The 22,324-nt window shown below is 42.9% G+C and overlaps 1 protein-coding gene across 3 annotated transcripts in view; it reads right to left on the bottom strand.

Annotated features, from left to right (window-relative positions):
* The window catches only part of LOC144590576 (adhesion G protein-coupled receptor B2-like), a 122,854-nt gene that overhangs the window by 16,909 nt on the left and 83,621 nt on the right, over nucleotides 1-22,324 (bottom strand). For all 3 annotated transcript variants that reach the window (XM_078395094.1, XM_078395095.1, XM_078395096.1), the window contains one exon: nucleotides 4,958-4,993. In XM_078395094.1, the coding sequence (XP_078251220.1) occupies nucleotides 4,958-4,993 (36 nt within the window). The remainder of the gene's footprint in view (nucleotides 1-4,957; nucleotides 4,994-22,324) is intronic.

The following is a 22,324-nucleotide window of genomic DNA, read 5'->3' as shown; positions in this document are numbered from 1 at the left end:
CCTTCTCCCCATACCCCCTCACTCCGCTATCCTTAAGAGCTCTGTCCAGCTCTCTCTTGAAAGCATCCAACGAACTGGCCTCCACTGCCTTCTGAGGCAGAGAATTCCACACCTTCACCACCCTCTGACTGAAAAAGTTCTTCCTCATCTCCGTTCTAAATGGCCTACCCCTTATTCTCAAACTGTGGCCCCTTGTTCTGGACTCCCCCAACATTGGGAACATGTTATCTGCCTCTAATGTGTCCAATCCCCTAATTATCTTATATGTTTCAATAAGATCCCCCCTCATCCTTCTAAATTCCAGTGTATACAAGCCCAATCGCTCCAGCCTTTCAACATACGACAGTCCCGCCATTCCGGGAATTAACCTAGTGAACCTACGCTGCACGCCCTCCATAGCAAGAATATCCTTCCTCAAATTTGGAGACCAAAACTGCACACAGTACTCCAGGTGCGGTCTCACCAGGGCCCGGTACAACTGTAGAAGGACCTCTTTGCTCCTATACTCAACTCCTCTTGTTACGAAGGCCAACATTCCATTGGCTTTCTTCACTGCCTGCTGAACCTGCATGCTTCCTTTCATTGACTGATGCACTAGGACACCCAGATCTCGTTGAACTCCCCCTCCTCCTAACTTGACACCATTCAGATAATAATCTGCCTTTCTATTCTTACTTCCAAAGTGAATAACCTCACACTTACCTACATTAAACTGCATCTGCCATGTATCCGCCCACTCACACAACCTGTCCAAGTCACCCTGCAGCCTTATTGCATCTTCCTCACAATTCACACTACCTCCCAACTTAGTATCATCTGCAAATTTGCTAATGGTACTTTTAATCCCTTCGTCTAAGTCATTAATGTATATCGTAAATAGCTGGGGTCCCAGCACCGAACCTTGCGGTACCCCACTGGTCACTGCCTGCCATTCCGAAAGGGACCCATTTATCCCCACTCTTTGCTTTCTGTCTGTCAACCAATTTTCTATCCATGTCAGTACCCTACCCCCAATACCATGTGCCCTAATTTTGCCCACTAATCTCCTATGTGGGACCTTGTCGAAGGCTTTCTGAAAGTCGAGGTACACCACATCCACTGACTCTCCCTTGTCAATTTTCCTAGTTACATCCTCAAAAAATTCCAGTAGATTTGTCAAGCATGATTTCCCCTTCGTAAATCCATGCTGACTCGGAATGATCCCGTTACTGCTATCCAAATGCTCAGCAATTTCGTCTTTTATAATTGACTCCAGCATCTTCCCCACCACTGATGTCAGACTAACTGGTCTATAATTACCCGTTTTCTCTCTCCCTCCTTTCTTAAAAAGTGGGATAACATTTGCTATCCTCCAATCCACAGGAACTGATCCTGAATCTATAGAACATTGAAAAATGATCTCCAATGCTTCCACTATTTCTAGAGCCACCTCCTTAAGTACTCTGGGATGCAGACCATCAGGCCCTGGGGATTTATCAGCCTTCAGTCCCATCAGTCTACCCAAAACCATTTCCTGCCTAATGTGGATTTCCTTCAGTTCCTCCATCACCCTAGGTTCTCCGGCCCCTAGAACATTTGGGAGATTGTGTGTATCTTCCTCAGTGAAGACAGATCCAAAGTAACGGTTTAACTCGTCTGCCATTTCTTTGTTCCCCATAATAAATTCCCCTGCTTCTGTCTTCAAGGGACCCACATTTGCCTTGACTATTTTTTTCCTCTTCACGTACCTAAAAAAACTTTTGCTATCCTCCTTTATATTATTGGCTAGTTTACCCTCGTACCTCATCTTTTCTCCCCGTATTGCCTTTTTAGTTAACTTTTGTTGCTCTTTAAAAGAGTCCCAATCCTCTGTCTTCCCACTCTTCTTTGCTATGTTATACTTCCTCTCCTTAATTTTTATGCTGTCCCTGACTTCCCTCGTCAGCCACAGGTGTCTCTTACTCCCCTTAGAGTCTTTCCACCTCTTTGGAATAAATTGATCCTGCAACCTCTGCATTATTCCCAGGAATACCTGCCATTGCTGTTCTACCGTCTTCCCTGCTAGGGCCTCCTTCCAATCAATTTTGGCCAGCTCCCGCCTCATGCCTCTGTAATCCCCTTTGCTATACTGTAATACCGACACTTCCGATTTTCCCTTCTGCCTTTCCATTTGCAGAGTAAAACTTATCATGTTGTGATCACTGCCTCCTAATGGCTCTTTTACCTCTAGTCCCCTTATCAGATCAGGATCATTACACAACACTAAATCCAGAATTGCCTTCTCCCTGGTAGGCTCCAGTACAAGCTGTTCTAAGAATCCATCTCGAAGGCACTCTACAAATTCTCTTTCCTGGGGTCCATTTCCAACCTGATTTTCCCAGTCTACCTGCATGTTGAAATCTCCCATAACCACCGTAGCATTACATTTTTGACACGCCAATTTTATCTCCTGATTCAACTTGCACCCTATGTCGAGGCTACTGTTTGGGGGCCTATAGATAACTCCCATTAGGGTCTTTTTACCCTTACAATTTCTCATTTCTATCCATACTGATTCAACATCTCCTGATTCTATGTCACCCCTTGCAAGGGAATGAATATCATTCCTTACCATCAGAGCAACCCCACCCCCTCTGCCCACCTGTCTGTCTTTTCTATACGTTGTGTACCCCTGAATATTCAGTTCCCAGCCCTGGTCCTCTTGTAACCATGTCTCAGTGATCCCTACAACATCATACTTGCCCATGACTAACTGAGCCTCAAGCTCATCCACTTTATTTTTTATACTACGCGCATTTAAGTACAACACTTTAACTTCTGTATTTACCTCCTCTCTCACATCGTTCACAATTGGCCCTGCCCTTAATTTCTTTTCCGCTCTAGAACTTCTGTTCCCATTCTTCCGAGAGTCTTTTGCAATATCTCCTGTATTCCCTTTGACCTCATCTTCATATTCACAATTTGTTAACCCCTCCCCCCCACTACTTAGTTTAAAGCCACAGGTGTCACACTAGCAGATCTTTGGAGAGTGGGAGGAAACCGGAGCACCCAAATAAAACCCACACGATCGCAGGGAGAACATACAAACTCCGTCCAGACAGCATCTTAGTCAGGATCGAACCTGGGTCTCTGGCGCTGTAAGGCAGCAATTCTACCACTGCGCCATTGTGTGGCAGGATTAGAGGGCAGTTTTTAAACTTCTGAAATTTGAATCCAGAGAACACAATAGAACCAAATTTTAAAAATTCAGTACAATGGTTATTATCCATTTGGTGTACTGACAGATGATAAACTTATAGCTAATTAAGTTTTCAATTGTACACACCACGGTAACCATGACTACATGCAATCATTAATTTATTGCTCCCTTTGCATTTACGTATTGAATCCGATAAAACCTGTTAGTTTATTTTACAGAAATAATCAAATGATCCTTAACTAATTGTGCAATCAAAGATCCCAGCATCCAGGCCATGCCCTTTTCTTCTTACTACCATGGGGCAGGAGGTACAGGATACTTTCATACACACCACCTCGTTCAGGAACAGCCGCTCGTACAAATATCAGATTCTTGAAATGACCTGCACAACCCTAATCTACCAGCAATGGAATATTACGGACTACGTCTTGCACTACCATGGGCTTGTAATATATTTTCGCACCAATGTCTTGATTTTTGCAGTCGTTTTCTTTTCACTGTCTTGAGGAATTTAGTAAGGGTGAGTAAGGTGGGTCTAAAATTGTTGCGCTATCGTGTACCGTTTTGGCTGTAGTTCAGGAACAAACAAACAAATGAGAGTTTTAGTATAGAGATGTATGTTCTTTTGTGTTGCCTGTGATGCTGCTGCAGTCAAGATTTTCAGTGTACCTGTACCTCACTGTACTCATTGCATATGATATTATGGTCCACTTAACTTGGCTTGATTAGTGGCTGACATCTTTAACCTCCCCCTACTCCAATCTGAGATTCCCAATTTAAGAAGATCACTCTCATTTCAACAAAACCAAAACAAAATAGCATGTGTTAATGACCAAAATAGCATACCGTTTCACTTTGTCCTGCCTGTCCCCTTTTCCAGCTTTGTTCTCCCCCCCCAAACAATCAGTCTGAACAAGGGCCTCGACCAGAAACGTCATCTATCCATGTTCTCCAGAGATGCTGCCCGACCTGCTGAGTTTCTTCAGCACTATGTTGTGTATTAACCAGCATCTGCAGTTCTTTGCTTCTATACTAAACAGTAGAGTGCTACTTGAGATGAAAGGAGTAAAGTATGCTCTACTCATCCCTGCCTGATATGAGACTGAAAACAGCACGGATGCATAATTTAAGAAGCAACTGCTCATTTCAGATTGTATTTGTTCAAAATACTTAAGCATGTCTAAATCATTTAAAAGGCTCCAAGTCTATATATACAGCTGATATTACAGTGGCAGTTTTGTAGGTCTCACATGTCTAATGCCAAAGTTAATGCAGACTTCCGGAGACTGGTTGATCAGAAGATGATTTCTCTGGAGTCTAATAAAGTATTCATAATGAAGTAAAGTTTCTGCTGAAAATACCACTGAATGTACAACATAATGAAAACAGACAGCAAAAGTATTCCTCTAAGGCTGTGAGGAAACAACATTCTTTGATCACTACTATACTGGTATAGCAATGGTGTGATCAGCTTAATAAGGAATGCAGCTGTGTTCTGTAGTGTGCACTGCATGATACAAAATCACAAATATTTTGTGAGCTAAAGGTTGACGCTTATTTTTGGAGACTTGATAGATGTTCATAAATGACTTGCGTTATATCCTTATGATTCACAACCTCATTGAAAGTCCTTGAGAGTTATAGCTGTGACTCGATGATCGTATTTAACATTAAACAAGTTCACTATTTATCCAACCTTAGAATAACACAGTGTTCTTAATCAAATGAGTGGGAGTATTATCATTTTGCAAGTTGTGGTTAACGTCTGAAAATGCTTACCTCAACGTCAAGGTCAGAGTACCTCAATCTTCTCCTCTGTAAAAAACAAACAAAAAATTAACATGTGTTTGTAAGGTTCTGAGTCACAGTCTTCCAAAGATCTTGCCTCAACTCATTTCAATCAGGCCATCAACTTGTCATCATATCAATATCCACATAATGAAATTTTATGACATTCTGAGCAGTGCATTTTGCAGTACAGCAAAATGTGTCTCAAGAGTGTTGGACTGCAGACTGATGATAGCACCACAACTACTTCACAGATCTCTGACAAGGCTCCATCAAATGGAACTGAATTTGTTTTTCTGGGCACTGCACTTTAGGAAGGATAGTGTAGTCAGAGGGAACCGCAGACTGATACCAGAGCAAGAAAAAATATATATTAAGGGGACAGATTACATAATTATACATAATGCACAGGTTACATTGCCTTGAACATAAAAGGTTAAGGAGTGATCTAACTGGGTAGTTTAAGGTGATTGGGTACTAATGGGGTAGAGAAAAATTGTTTCCTTTGGTGATGAGTGCCAGACCAAGGAACCGTGACTTTAAAATTAGAGGCAGGTCTGCTCAGGAACGGTGTCAGGGAGCTCTTCCTTTCCCAAGGAGAAGTGGACATTTAGAGCTCTCTCCCCTGGGATGCAATAGCATAATTCCAAAACTGTGAGTGGTTGAGTTTGAGTATAGTTTATCGTCATGCATATGGAGGTACAGTGAAAAGCTTTTATTGCATGCTAACCCATCAGTGGAAAGACAATACATGATTACAACCAAGCCATCCACAGTGTACAAATACACGATAAAGGGAATAACATGAACATTGACTTCTCTAACTTCAGATAGTCCGTTTTCCCTCTCTATCCCCTCCCCCTTCCCAGTTCTCCCACTAATCTTCCTGTCTCCAACTACATTCTACCTTTGTCCCGCCCCTCCCCTGACATCAGTCTGAAGGGTCTCGACCCGAAAAGTCACCCATTGCCTTCTCTCCCAAGATGCTGCCTGACCCGTTGAGTTACTCCAACATTTTCTGTCTCCCTGCCCTGTATCGTTGTAGCGTTTGTTTTGAGTTAGAGTATTAAGAATGATCAAATGTATTATTTGGCGGATGGAACTGAAGTATAGATGACCCTTGGGAAGTTGAAAATTAACTACTGAGATAAACCAGAACAAAACCTCATTAATTGAGCTATGTATATATGAAAACATGTGTTGATCCTTTACAACTGAAGTATCTCTCCCACCCAAACCAATAATGCATTTTGAATGATGGTAGAGGGGAGGTTCAAGACACAAACATATTACAATGTTTTGATAATAGTACAGGTATTAGTTTATCATTGTCACAATTGAAACAAGATTTAGGGCTGAGGTACAATGTAAGATAGATCATTTGTTTTTTAGTTATTTGCAGGAATTTATTGCCCATCCCTAATTATTCTTGAGAAGATGATGGTAATGAATTAACGTCAGCTGTTTCTGTCCTTTTGGTAAAGATGCTTCCACAGACGGCAGGCTGGCGCAGTGGTAGAGTTGCTGCCTTACAGCGAATGCAGCGTTGGAGACCCGGGTTCGATCCTGACTATGGTTGCTGTCTATACAGAGTTTGTACGTTCTCCCCGTGACCTGCGTGTGTTTTCTCCGAGATCTTCGGTATTCTCCCACACTCCAAAGACGTACAGGTATGTAGCTTAGTAAATGTAAAAATTTGTCCGTAGTGGGTGTAGGATAGTGTTAATGTGCGGGAATCGCTGGTCGGCGCGGACCCTGTGGGCCGAAAGGGCCTGTTTCCGTGCTGGATCTCTAAACTAAGTGCTGTGAGAAAGCACTGCAAGGGATGGTGGTGGAAGCAGATACATATTGGCGTTTAAGATAGGCACATGGATATGCAAGGAATGGAGGGCTATGGTGCACTGCAGGCAAAAGAGTTCAGTTTATCTTAGCCTCACATTCGGCAGGGGCATAGTGGCTGAAGGGTCTGCTCCAGTGCTGTGCTGTTCTATGGTCTATTTGTACTGAGATACACAAAAAAATAAAAAGTAGGTGCAGGAGTAGGCCATTCGGACCTTCGCGTCAGCACCGCCATTCAATATGATCATGGCTGATCATCTAAAATCAGTATCCCGTTCCTGCTTTTTCCCATATCCCTTGATTCCTTAGCCATAAGAGCTAAATCTAACTCCCTCTTGGAAACTCTAACTCCCTATTGAAAACAGTGAAAAGCTTTGCTAATGGAGTAGAAATGAAGCAAGGATTTCTGAGCGTTTGGTGAGAGACAGTTAAGAGGAGGAAGCATCACAGGTGGCCCCATTGCTGAAAGGCTGAGTTGAGCACACAGGCTTTGGCAATGTCAGCAGGATGACACCAGCACAATACCTCACAAGCTCAACAGGAAAATCTGCAATACATTACTATATGTGTGATAAACAGACAGAACCAAGAGATCTCATAACCAGTGGAATAGATTAAAGTTCAGCGGTCCTACCACATCTAGTTGTGAATTGTGGTGGACAATTAAACAGATGATGGGGGATGGAGGGTCCAAAAACAACCTCATTCTCACCAAAGGTAGGACCCAGGATGTAATGCTGAAAAAAGGTTGAAATAATCACAACCATGTTCAGCTGAATAGATGATCCATCTTGGCTTCCTCCTTGTAGACCCACCATAACAGTACAGTCTCCAGTCAATTTGATTCACTCCATGTGTGCAGCCGGAGTTAATAATCTCACCACAACCCACATCTTTCCATCATCTGCAAGGTGTAGATCAGAAGATTGATGGAGCACCTCCACCTGCCTGGTTGAATGCAGCTCCAACAATGCGTAAGAATTTCAATATCATCCAGGAAGATGGAAACTGCTTGATTAACATACTGTCAACCACCCTGACCATGCATTCCCTCCACCTCGAGCACACAGTGGCTGCAGTGTGTACACTGCGGTTACTTGCCCAAGGTACTCCACCAACAGGGATAAGGGTAGCAGGCATTTGGGGAACAAAGAACAGCAGATGCTGGTTTACAAAAAAATACATAAATAGTAATTTAGTGGGCCAGGCCGCATCTTCAGAGAACATCTAGAGGTGAAGTATCGGGTCAGGAGCTTTCCTCAGACTGATTGTGTGTGTGTGTGGGAGGGTGAAGATAGCTGGAAGAGAGGAAGAGCAGGACAGAGCGTGGCAGGTAGTGGGTGAACACAGGTGAGTGAGGGTTTTGATTGACAGATGGTCGGACAAAGGTCTGAGATGAAAAAACAGACGTGTGAAACAAAAGTTGTTTGAATAGTTGTGAATGGTATAGCCAGAGGTAGGTGGTGGAGAAGGGGACGAATAAGTGGGAATCCACGTGGGTCACGGGGGAGAGAGCAGTAAAAAAGGGATGGTCAGGGGAGAAGACAAAGGGGTTAATTAAAATTGGAGAATTCAATGTTCATACCATTAGGTTGTAAATTACCCAAGCGGAATAGTTTTGTTTTGTTTAGTTTAGAGATACAGCGTGGAAACAGGCCCTTTGGGCCACCGAGTCCACACCGACCAGCCATCCCCGCACATTAACACTACCCTACATACAATAAGGATAATTTACATTTATACCAAGCCAATTAACCTACAAAGCTGTTCGTCTTTGGAGTATGGGAGGAAACCAAAGATCTCGGAGAAAACCCATGCAGATCACGGGGACAATGTACAAACTCCGTACAGACAGCACCCATAGTCAAGATCGAACCCGGGGCCCAGGAATCTGGGCTCTGGCGCCTTAAGACCACAACTCTACCGCTGCGCCAACGTGCCGCCCTAAGGTGCTGTTCCTCCAGTTTGTGCGTGGCCTAACTCTGGCAATGGAGAAGGTCCAGGACAGAGAGGTCTGTATGGGAATGCAAAGTGAGTTAAAATGATTAGCAACCGGGTGGTCTCGTAGGCCTTGGCAGACCACGCATGCAGACTACGCTTAGACTCGCCGATATACAGGAAGCCACATCAGGAACACCGAATATGGTAGAAGAGGTTAGAGGGGGTACACATGCACCTCTGTCTCACCTGGAAGGATCACTTGGGTCCCTTTCTCGAGGCGAGGAAAGAGGATAAATTGATGTTACATATCCTGCGAATGCAAGCTAAAGTACTTTTGGAGGGGGAGCAGATGCGGCGGTCAGGGGAATTGAGAATTGGTGCTAGTATCTTTTCAGTCCATTTATCTGCACTATACTTCCTCCCATCCTGCCTCCTGCAAAGACACTGTCCCCTGCTCTCAATTTCTCCATCTCTGCTGCATCTGCTCCCAAGATGAGGCTTTCCATTCTAGGACATCCAAAATGTTCGAATAAACATGGTTTCCCCTCTGCCGTCATAGATGGATCCCTCACCAGCATCTCCTCTGTGTCCCATAGTACAGCTCTAGCTCCCCTTCTCCACAGATAGCACAAAGATAGTTTGTCTGGTTCTCACCTTGCCTTTTGAGCAATTGTACATTTATCTTCATGCTCTCTCTTTATACACACACACATATATTAACTCGCTCAAACTGGTTGCTAGTTTGGCAGTAGGCACACAGCAACAATGTTCTTTTGTTTGTCAGCTTATATAGGCATCCGTCCTTCAATGTGCTGAACAAAGATATTGACAGATGGTGTCAGAAATGCAAGTTAATGAAACTATAAACATTTAGAACCTTGCATAAAAAGGAAGACAACACACGGATGTTTATTTGAAGATATTAATTTGGGTAATCCAATGAGAAGCAACATCATGCAATAAGTAAAGATGCTTAAACCATTGCCAAATGAGCTGTGCAAAGAATGTGTGAAGCAGAGCAAAGAGATTCTACTAACTGAGCTACAGAAAAGACATAAACCAATAGACAAAAGCAAAGCTGTGGTTTCAATCTCACTGATAGAACAGTGCAGAGGGTCGTGGTGGAGGGGTGTTTCACTGCCTGGAAGTATATGGTCAAAGGTGCTCTATGTGGATTAGTGCCGGGTCCTTTGTTCTTTCATATACAATGAATGAAATGTACCTGGGCTGATTTAAGTAAGTTTGCAGATAATACAGAAATTGGCAGAGTTGTGGATAGTGAAAAAGGTTGTCAAAGGATACAGCAAAATATGGACCATTGGAAATGTGGGAGGAGAAATTGTAAATGGAGTTTAAACCGAGCAAGTGTGACATGTTGCACTTTGAAAGGTCAAAGAGGAATATGTGCATGGGACATTTGAAGTTTTTAGGAGCAGGAATCTTGGGATGTGAGTCCATAGCTCCCTGAACGTGGCAACAGAAGGTAGGTGGTAAAGAAAGCTTGCCTTCATCAATGTGATAAGTGCTTGCCTTCGTCAATGGGGCACTGAGTATAAATGTTCGGAAGTCATGTTGGGGCTATATAAAACTTTGGTTCGGCCACATTTGTAGTATAGCATGCATTTCCGATCACTGCATTGCAGGAAGGATCCGGAGGTATTGGAGAGGGTAGAGTAGAGGTTTACCAGGATGCTGCCAGGATATTAGCTGTAAGGGGAAGTTGATCAAACTTGGATTTTTTTCTCTGGAGACTTTCATGTGACCTAATGGAAGTATATAAAATTATACTAGAGGCATAGAATAACTCTCTCAAAGGGTGGAAATGTCAAATACTGAGGGGATGGAAGATGAGAGGGGGAAAGTTTAATGGAGATTTGTGAGGCCGTTTTTTTTTTTACACAAACAGGGTAGGTGCCTCAAATGTGTCACCAAGGGGGGTGGTGGAAGCAGATACGATAGCAATGTTTATAAGGCATTTAGACTGGTATATGAAAAGGCAGGGACTGGAGGGGTGTAGACCATGTGCAAACAGATGGCATTAATTTAAATTAGCATCATGGTCGGCACTGACATTGAGAGTTGAAGGGCGGATTCCTGTGCTGTACTATTCCATGTTCTGCACCATACTACAAAACACTCTAGTCAAATCTTGAATTATGCAACAATACATTGGCATTCTGCCTAGAAATGAAATAGTTGAGTTATTTTTTTTTACAATCAGGAGCCTGGGCTGATAGTTACATTCTCAGCTTTACAGGATTCATGCACCAGAGATCGGCTTATTTATAGAATATGGAGTTAGCTTGAAGGAAACAGAAGTGAGACAGAATTAACTTGTGAAAAGTGCAGAACTAATTCAAGTTAGAAATGTTGTGTGCCCAAGAGAGGAATAATAAAGGTTGAAGCAGGTGGCATACTGGTGCAGCTGGGAGACCGCTGCATCACAACACCAGAGACCCGGATTCAATAAGACCTTGGCTGCTGTCTGTGTGAAGTTTACACATTCTCCATGAAACCCAAGTTTTCTCTGGGTGCTCTGGTTCCCTCCCACATTCCCAAAGGCATGTGGGTTTGTAGGTTAATTGGTCGCTGCAAATTGCTCCCAGTGTGTCGGGCGTGGATGCGAAAGTGAGATAACATAGAACTAGTGTGAATGGGTGATCGATGGTTTGCGTTGACCCGGTTAGCTGAATCTCTCAAAACTAAAATCTAAGGTGGGAAATGGGAAAGGTGGTCAAATATTTAAAGCTCGTGGACTGAAGGAATTAATTTGTGATGAGGCAAATGTAGGATTTGATTCGGCTTACTGAGAAGGGATCTTATCGAAACATATAAGATTATTAAGGGGTTGGACATGTTAGAGGCAGGAAACATGTTCCCAATGTTGGGGGAGTCCAGAACAAGGGGCCACAGTTTAAGAATATGGGGTAGGCCATTTAGAACGGAGATGAGGAAAAACTTTTTCAGTCAGAGGGTTGTGAATCTGTGGAATTCTCTGCCTCAGAAGGCAGTGGAGGTCAATTCTCTGAATGCATTCAAGAGGGAGCTAGATAGAGCTCTTAAGGATAGTGGAGTCAGGGGGTATGGGGAGAAGGCAGGAATGGGGTACTGATTGAGAATGACCAGCCATGATCATATTGAATGGCGGTGCTGGCTCGAAGAGCCGAATGGCCTACTCCTGCACCTATTGTCTTACCGGTTGAACACAATGGAGCTAATGACAGACAATTCTGTGTAAGGAACTAGATATATCTGTGCCAAGATACTGGTGCAATGATATGTATTGACATTTCATCTTGACTCAGGAACACCATCCTGAAGCAAATAGCCCCAAAGCAAGACAATAATGAACCAAACAGGTCATTTGCTATCACTATATATTAAGATTATAGTAAAGTCAAAGAGAGGATTTATGATGGCGATGAAACTCATAATTCAGAAGAGCTATAAAATAGATTTCATTGGAAAATGCCATCTGTACAAGTGGAAGAAGTGTAGTCCTGTGGATGTCCACTACCACAGGGGGCTGGTGGTGGCAAACAGATGATCAAAGAGATGCCAGAATCTTGCAACCACTGAGATTCAAAGACGCAGTGAGGATAAAGTATGTATCAGACCGTCACCAGACAACGCAAAAGGCAGCGGGACTCAACACACGCAGGGTCATGGGCACACGATGGAGGAGGATGTCCCATATCAGAGGGACTGATGCACAGCTGGATCCAGAAGGATAATATCTGTCAGTGTTCAGAGATTAGATGGATGTTTTGGATGTTTTTCTCCTTTTATGTTTTCACTGTTCAAGAAGGGGTGTAACCAAGATGAATTATATGGTGTGTGATTCTATTCTCATGTTGATATTCTTACGTTGTGATATTTTTCCACCAGCTCCTGTCTGGAAGTTGGCATAATTTCTTTACTCTGAAAAGTACTCTGCTTCTCTCAGTATGTTTTTTTTGTTTAAAAAGCACTTTGTTAGTTGAACATGCTGGCTACCCTCCAGTATCTCAGAGAAAGATATTGACTTACTGCACATGACATTTTAATGAATTAGTTGCATAGAACAAGTCTCTCTAAGCTTCCAATGCTGCAGGCTTTTCATCATTTAGGAAATACTCTCTTGTATCCTTTTGAGATCCATCAAAATCCATTGTCACATATTTGCATTTAAACTATTAATGTCTCTGCAATTCAATGTTTCTATCTAAACTCCCTATAATTCCTGTAATCTTTGCCTCAATGGTATTACAGATTTATATTGCCACATTTAAGTTAATAATAAAGAGAGGGAACTTGGATCCTTGTGGGACATAACAATCAAATCCATCCAACTTGAATACTTGCCCTTTTAACCTTACTCACTGTATCCCTGCAAAGCTGCAGCAAATAAGAATCTCATATGAGAAATAAGCACTTTTTCTTTTTCTCTTACTCGGTCAATTTCCAAAAACAGGTCAATACTTCTTTTTCAAACAGCTTCAGTTAGATCACATAAATCACATCTGTAAACAATCCTTCCTCCACTACCTCAGCCATAACTTCAGAAAATTAAATTAAATCCATGGGGCATAACTTACTCCTTACAAATCTGCTGAATCATGTTGCCAATCAATGTCTATGGTTAATCTGATCTCAGCATATTCATTCTGGAGATCAGCACTGCAGCTAAAGCCTTTTGATGCTTTCTATTGTTTCACATGACAGAACTCTACTGGGGTTTGGTGCAGCAAGTGCTGAAAGTCCTTCACTGACATGAACATTTAATAAACCAAATTCTGTCAGATATCCATTCACCTTCTACTGACTGGAACAATATGCAGAGTGCATGCAGAACTGGATGGGCTGTTGGAAAAGGGTGAAAGACACACGACGTTCTCAGGAAGAGGTCACATCCAAAAATGGTATTCAGACAACAATTCCCCCAACCCGAACCTCCGGATAGAGGTGGGATGTTGTGGGATGTGGGAGGTTCAGTAAGATCATCTTCCCTCTGTTTCAGATATGAATAGGCTCCGACTAACTTGCTATTGGTCGTCACAGAGTCTCGTGGAGGCCTCCTTCCACACTGGAGTTGATTGGTGACCTTTCCTGGATTGTCATTCATGATAGTTAATGGGAGGTCACTGAAGCACTCTACATAAATAGTGAAAACTACTACCAGTGATGCCCTGTCTGAAGGTTATGTGTCCAAGTCCTACTCTGGAGACTAAGGGTCCAAAATGTAACCTGACCATCTGAAGCTATCTAGTGCTGATAATTTCTGTCCTGCATTCAATAAGGTCATAGGTGATCTTTTACCTGCTCGTCACTTTCCTGAACTACCTCATTGTTGCTCTATACTTCCTCCGGCCCCAGCTCCCTTATGTATATCTTATCCGTGTTAGACCATATGTATATCCTATCCATGTTAGATGAAATGCATCATCTCATATTTATCAGAATTTAATTCCATCCACCATTGCTCTCCTGTTCTACCCAATTGATAATAATTATTCTGTAGACTAAGACCACGCTCCTTGTTATCAATGATACCACCAACATTAATGTCATCTGCAAACTTCCTGATCGTTGTTCTTATATTCACATTCAGATCAGTAATGTTATAACAAACAGCAAAATTCCCAACTTCAATCCCTGCGATACACCAGGCTTCTAATGGCAAGAACACTTGATCCCCTGATCCACATCATTGCTCTGGGCTGTAGACTGCTGAGGTCCCAGTACTGATCCCTATGCCAACTCCACCAGACCCAAAGAGGATTCCATTCCCTGAATATCTATCTGGTGTGGGTGGAACAGTAGTGCAGTTGACATAAGTGGTGCATCACAACTCTGGTCATCCGAGTTTAATCCTGCATGAAGTCTGCATGTGACTGCATGGGATTCCTCTCTGGGTGCTCCGGTTTCCTCCTACAGTCCAAGGTTAATTGGCCATGCTAAATTGCCCCAAGTGTGTTGGTGAGCAGTGGAATGTGGAGGGAATATAATGGGTGTTAGTCAGTGGGGACTCTATAAGCTGAAGGTCCTGTTACTTGATGTGCGTCATCAATAGTGAGTTCTGGAAGCAGTAAGGATCCCTTCAATTTTAGCTGTTGTTGCAGCAATCTTCTGTAATGTGACAGGACTCTGAACCTCCACTCCAGCAGTGAGTGACTGAAACCTGAACTGCAACAGTAGCCACAACATTAGCTGTCTTAAGCCTCATCAAGGTTGGTGTGGACGTGTGTGAACAGTTGGCCCTCATTTACTTATTGGAACGCTGGTTGGCAAACTCTGCTCAAAGTGAAGTGCCAAGCTGGCTGGACTCCATGTTCAAACAAATTAGTCACTGAGCCTTATAAAGAGGTATTTGTCCGGATAATCAAAAGCTTGGTCAAATGAATAGGATTTTAGGAGTTTTATAAAGGAGGTAAACAAAATAGAGAGGGAATTCTTGAACTAGCAGGTTCTGACCATTCCATGGCAAAGAACCACCTCTGGCTTCTCCATCCTGTAAACTACAATGCATTTCCAACTGCCCATTTCTCTCCAAAGTCTGTGAATACACAGTAGCCTCCCAAATTATTACCCTGCTTCCCACGCTCACTGCTTTATGCAAAATGTTTCTGATCCTGCCAGAATGGACCTTATTAAACCGCCCCCGGCCCCGATAAAATACAAATGTGACAAGCCAGCGACTTCAAATGTTACTTATGTCCCTCTTTCCTGACCTGCTGACTATCCCCAGCATCTGTGTTCATATTAGATGAATGTTTTCTTTCCCTGCATCTGCACTGTCTCCTCCTCCTCCGTTAGGACTCTGCTGGATCACTGCTGCTCCTCATCCATTTCCTGCCTCTCAGCTGGATGCCCGCAGTACCCAGGTCTCCGGTTGAACACAATGGATCTAATGACAGAGTCAATTCTGTGTGAGCAACTAGATATATCTGTGCCACGAGAGTGGTGCAATGATAAAGTACTGACATTTCATCTTGACTCAGGAACAACATCCTGAAGCAAATACCCCCAAAGCAAGACAATAATGAAGCAAACCAACAGGTAATTTGCTATCACTATATACTAAGATTATAGTAAAGTCAGGGAGAGGATTTCTGATGGTGGTGAAACTCATGAATCAGAAGAGCTATAATATAGATTTCAATGGAAAACACCACCTGTACACGTGGAAGAAGTGTAGTCCTATGGATGTCCACCACGACAGGGGGCTGGTGGTGGCAAACCAGCAACATATGATCAAATAGATGCCAGAATCTTGCTACCACTGAGATTCAAAGACACAGTGAGGATAAAGTATGTATCAGACCATCACCAGACAACGCAAAAGGCAGCGGGCCTCAACACACGCAGGATCATGGGCACACGATGGAGGAGGATGTCCCATATCAGAGGTTCAGACGCACAGGTGGATCAGGAAGGATAATATCTGTCACAATGTTCAGAGATTAGATGGATGTTTTGGATGTTTTTCTCCTTTTATGTTTTCACTGTTCAAGAAGGGGTGTAACCGAGATGAATTATATGGTGTGCCATTCTATTCTCATGTTGATATTCTTACATTGTGATATTTCCACTGACTTTAGATGAGATGAATGTTTTCTTTCCCTGCATCTGCACTGTCTCCTCTGGATCCCGCTAGGACTCTGCTGGATCACTGCTGCTCCTCATCCACTTGCTGCCCCTCAGCTGGATGCCGGCATTACCCAGGTCTCCTCTTTGCTATCTCCCTCTGTTTTGAAAGTTGTCAGAGTTTTCTGGCAACCACATCAGTATCAGCAGGCAGTTCTTTCCAGTGAATTTTAAGTAGGCTAGAGCCATTATCTTGTGTCACTGCCACAGACTTTGTTCCCAAGGATACAGTCAGTGCCTGCTGAAGAACACTTTGAAGAACTCCCCAAATGAAACTCTGTCTGTAACACGTGCCCTTGGTGAAAATGTTTTTAGCTCAATTATCACTATAATCCCAGAGCTACCACAACATAGCAGAGACACTGCAATCATAACTTTTTCTAGGGCCACGTCTGTTTACAATAATTGCAGAAGAGTCACACTGCTAATTGTCAGCACAAGGACCCCCCCAGTAGTTGAAAGGCTTTACCCTTAATTGGAATGCAAATTTCATTAATCAGGAGGCACAATGGTCATGATCCTTTTTTTGGTTTATTTATCTGTCAGGATTCAGGGACTGCTGACAAAGCCTATAGTCCACCCCTAATTGCCCTTGAGAAGGTGATGGTGAGTCACCTTCTTGACCTGCTGCAATGCTTCTTGTGCAGTTATTCCCATAGTGTTGAATGGGGAATGAGGAAATGGTGAAAAAATTTCCAAGCCATGATGTTGTGCTACATGGAAGAGAACATGGAAGGTGGAAGTGTTTCTCTGTGCCTGAACCCCTTTCTTTCATTGGTGGTACAGGACATAGGGTAGGGAGATGACACTAGAGTATCCCAGAGATATAACTGCAGAGCATCATGTACACATTATACACCTCTGACACTGCACATTGGTAGTGGAGGGAACAAATGTTTTGGTGGTGGATAGAAACCAAATGCTGGAGTATCTCAGCAGGACAGGCAGCACCTCTGGAGTGGAGGAATGAGTGACCTTTCGGGTCGAGACCCTTCTTCACACTGATCAAATAGACTGCATCTTGAGGATTGCTGGGACTGAGCTCCTCCAAAATCATAGGGAGGATAGGGAACTTCTATCACATCTGCTCCTGGGCCAAATTCACCTGAACCAACGCTTTAATCACATTATACCAGTTCTTGAGGATGGGCTACATCACCCACATACCTGACACCAAACTTCCAACATATGCACTGGGCTTTGAAATCCATCATGGCATGGGATTGCATGAGGAAGAACTTTTTCAGTCAGAGGGTGGTGAAGGTGTGGAATTCTCTGCCTCAGAAGGCAGTGGAGGCCAGTTCGTTGGATGCTTTCAAGAGAGAGCTGGATAGAGCTCTTAAGGATAGCGGAGTGAGGGGGTATGGGGAGAAGGCAGGAACGGGGTACTGATTGATAGTGATCAGCCATGATCGCATTGAATGGCGGTGCTGGCTCGAAGGGCTGAATGGCCTACTCCTGCACCTATTGTCTATTGTCTATTGTCTATTGTCTATTGACATGGAAAACACATTGAAGGAGGATTAACATCTTCATCCCTGGTCTGTGACCAGTCAAAATGGAGGAGCATTCAGGAATCATTTGAGCTTCTCAGGTTTCTAAGGCAGGTCCATGGAGAAACAGCAGAAGCTCAGAACATTCCAAACAACTTACTTGCTCTACTTGTGGTAGAGTCTATGATCTCACATAGGACTACAGCCATGTCAGAAACCAAAGTATTTGAGTGCAGGCATTTATTCACAAAATGCTGGAGTAACGCAGCAGGTCAGGCAGCATCTCAGGAGAGAAGGAATGGGTGACGTTTCGGGTCGAGACCCTTCTTCAGACAAGTAATCTTCAGACAAGTGCAGGCAAGTAATCTTCAAATCAAAGAGACTGTCAAAGAAGAAGTTTGTTTCCTAGACATTGACTCCATCTTACTTACTGGTAACCATATGAACTGGCAACACAATGTTAGCAAACCTGAGGGTCTTCTACCCTCCATTAGTTTGCTCGTCTTGTCCACCCTTTGCTGAAACCCTTTCCTCTAGTCATTGAACCCTTATCTGTTTGTATGCCGCATACCCACGGTCTGCAGTATCTTTACCACAGAGACTGCAGCTAAACTATTAGGCTTTGACCTGTCCCACCTCTCATTTGTAGTTTTCTCCCCATACTACATCAGTTGATAAAATAACTACGCAATAGCCCTCCCAATTTTCCCTAATCACTGACCACCAATGTGGTGCATGTTTCATCTCTGTACCTCTCCCCATTTTGATAATGTTCTTTTCCTAATGAACTCCCAGTGCCAACAGCATATATGCTATTTTTCAACACCTCTGGACTAAGTCACGTTTTCACTTTTCATGGTCTCCACTTCTCCACATTCTTCGGCTGAATCTCAAATAGCTATTATTTACCCAGCCTCTCCTCTCCATCAACTATCCAGATTTACCTCTCCACCCATGGGAGCACACCTGTGGAGGTAATTTTCCTACCTTCACTCTCACTCATGACCACACTGGCTTGAAGTGGTGAAGCAGCCACAAAAGCTGCTGCCTCACAGCTCCAACACCTGAGTGCAATTCAGTAAGATTCAGCACAGCTAATATAAAAGGAATGAAGATAATATTGCAAATGCTTTAAATAAACACATTCTCCCAAAGACAAAGGTGAGACAGCACAAACCTGGAGCCCTGTGAGTACCATGGTGCATGGATAAAGTTCAAAAGAGAACCTGATGTCAGGCAGGAGAATTCACAATTACAGAAAACACAGGTGTGGGAGTGAAAAACTGGAAATTAGGAAACCTAAGGTGTAGATAAAAGTAAATCCAAATAATTTGTAAATATATATTTGTTATTATAAATACTGAGAAGTGAAATAAAAGTAACTCCAAATAATTTATAATTATATATTAGACGTAATAGAGACCAGAAATGTAATCAACAAGCAGAGATGAAAGGTGTGGGTAAGGTTCTTAATCAACACCTTTAGCTATATTCATAAATTAAAGGGTTGATACTGAAATTGTTATTCGAGAAGTACTAAATATTGGATGGGATAAGCATAGCGAAGAAATATGAAATGGTTCACTCATGCAGTCACACAGCATGACTCCTGCAGTCACACAGCATGGAAACAGGCCCTTCAGCCCACCCAGTCCATCCCAATAATAAAGCGGCCAGTTACAATCATCCCATTGTATTACTCCATTTTATCATCAACTCCCCCCAGAATCTATCACAGACGTACGCAACAGGGACAATTTATGGTGGCCAATTAACCAACCGCCCCTCATGTCTTAGGAATGTGGAAGGAATTGAGTATCTGTGGTCACAGAGAGAAGGTGCAAACTCCACAAAGTTGGCGTTGGAGGTCCAGATTAAAGCCAGGGGCTGGAGCTGCCAGCTATGCCTGTGCTGTCCACTGCATTTATGGAATGAAGATTGGTGAAATGTACACCAGACTGTAAAAGGAAACAAGGGAGGAAACTGGAGGCCCTGGCCAATCCTTCTGCTGCAGTTGTGATGATAGGATTGGACAACTGCTCAACAAGGCAGAGACAAATTGACTTATTACAGGTATTACAGCACACCTGCCAATATTAACTAATCTTTTATGGAGGTAACAAGCAGAGTTGATGTGGGCAGCGATTTGATATAGCCTGCATAGATTCTGGCAACACTATTGACAAGGTCCTACCTGAGACGCTAGTCAAAAAGGTGAGAACACGTAGGATCCAAGCGAGTGTGGTCAAAAATTGGCTCGGCATTTTTATAATTGTAAGCATTGGCTTCCATAAGGTTCAGAACGGTCTCCAGCTGTTGTGGTATAATTAACATTGACAGGTGTTTGGTGCATGATAAAGACTTTTGCAGATTATATAAAATTGGCTGTATGGTTGAGCAGGAAAGCTTTGGACTGCTGGATATTAATGGATCACTCAGTCAGACCGAAAAGTGGTAAATTGACTTTAATCTAGAGCAATAAGGGGGGAATCTTTGCTGTGAAGCATAGTGACATGGCTGTTATGCCTAATACACATCCGTTCCAGCTACCCCAAAATCTGAGTGAGAGGCAAAGTTTTTAAGACTTTTTAAAAAGTGAAGTGCAGAGAAGAGGGTAGGGAAAGCAGATCTGGACTTTGACCGTGCACACCAAACAGCAGGGCCATTAATGATAGAGTAAAGGAAGTGAGGCAAAAGTTGAAAGGGGAAGAGATCCTGAAGGGAATAGAATTGAAAGAGGTTGCATATTCAGGAAGGGGAGTACATCATTTTGGGATTTGAAACTATGATTGAATCACTGTTGGGAAGACCCCCATTTCCACAATGACACTAGAATTCTGAAGAAGGGTCTCGACCTGAAACGTGACACATTCCTTCTCTCCAGCCTGTCTCACTGAGATACTCCAGCATTTTGTGTCTATCTTCGACACTAGAAATGTAGTGGTTCATGAAGACTATCTTCACATTCTCAATGAAAATCAGGGCAATAAATACTTAGATCCAGGGTCATCCATATCCCAACCATCTGGAACTTGGCATTTGCCTGAAGGGATAATGAGGTTAATAAAAACCAGAGAAAAGGTCAATTGACTGTGTTGTCAGTTGGATAAGAAAATAACTGCAGATGCTGGTACAAATCGAAGGTATTTATTCACAAAATGCTGGAGTAACAGCAGGTCAGGCAGCATCTCAGAGAGAAGGAATGGGTGACGTTTCGGGTCGAGACCCTTCTTCAGTCTGAAGAAGGGTCTCGACCCGAAACGTCACCCATTCCTTCTCTCCTGAGATGCTGCCTGACCTGCTGAGTTACTCCAGCATTTTGTGAATAAATACCTTCGTGTTGTCAGCTGGAGATCACTGGTATAGAAAATCAGCCTGGTGGTAACAAAAAATGGAAAGAAACAGCTTTGCAGACAATGGAAAAAAATGGGTAAAAATAGCAAAAGTCCATCCATCTGAAATGTTGGTTATTTTTCTCCATAGATGTTGCCTCATCAACCAAATGTTTCTAGTGATTTTTGGTTCTATTTTGGATGTAAAATGATCTGAATCAATGGGTGTTAGAGATGTACAAGATGTCAGAATCAGGGGGACATGAAATATTTGATCTTGTCGAGCTGTAAGAAGCTGCAGGAAGGATGAATAGGGTTAGTAGGAATTTGAACACAAAGACCGTGTTTTTGATAATCTACTTCGTCAGACAGGTACCTGAAAAAAATGGAAAACCCCCACATAGAACTACTTGAAAATAACACATAAAAATATAAAAATACTTTCTTGTATTCCAGAAGCACTAATTTTAAAGCAGTAATTAAATGAAAACCAGATGCAGAGGATACTAGGGAAATATCAGATACAAGAAGAAAAAAAAGTTTTATTGTGAGACTCTTAATTTATTGGAAGCTGCACAGTAGCACAGTGGTAGAGTTGCTGCCTTACAATTCCAGACCTGGGTTTGGCCATGCTACAGGTGCTGTCTTTATGGAGTTTGTACGTTCTCCCCATGACCACATGGGTTTTCCCTGGGTGTTCCGGTTTCTTCCCACATTCCAAAGACACACAGGTTTGTAGGCTAATTGGCTTCGGTAAAAATTGTCCATGCTGTGGAGGATGGTGGTTGTGTATGAGGTTCACTTATAGGCACGGACTCAGTGGGCCGAAGGCCTGTGTCCGTGCTGTATCTCCAAACTAAACTAAACACAGAAAGCTAACTGGTACTGCACAATGCAACCTTTTGGCAGATTTGTCCATTCATGGATAGCAGGTAAAGGTTGAAAGGAGAGGTTAATTGAGAGCTACTTGAATTTATTCTTAATACTTCTATCGAGCATACTGTGGAAGACCTGAATCTGTTGGCAGATGCCAGAATGTTACTCCAATTTATTACAACTGTTACAGAAGCAATACGTTTTCTGGGTACCTGGAGCAAGGGTCAGGTTCGGTCAAGCGTAAATGGGAA

The sequence above is a fragment of the Rhinoraja longicauda genome, unplaced genomic scaffold, assembly GCF_053455715.1.
Source record: "Rhinoraja longicauda isolate Sanriku21f unplaced genomic scaffold, sRhiLon1.1 Scf000216, whole genome shotgun sequence".
NCBI lineage: Eukaryota > Metazoa > Chordata > Chondrichthyes > Rajiformes > Arhynchobatidae > Rhinoraja > Rhinoraja longicauda.
The sequence above is the reverse complement of the archived record's forward strand: the minus strand, read 5'-3'. Positions and strand labels throughout refer to the sequence as shown.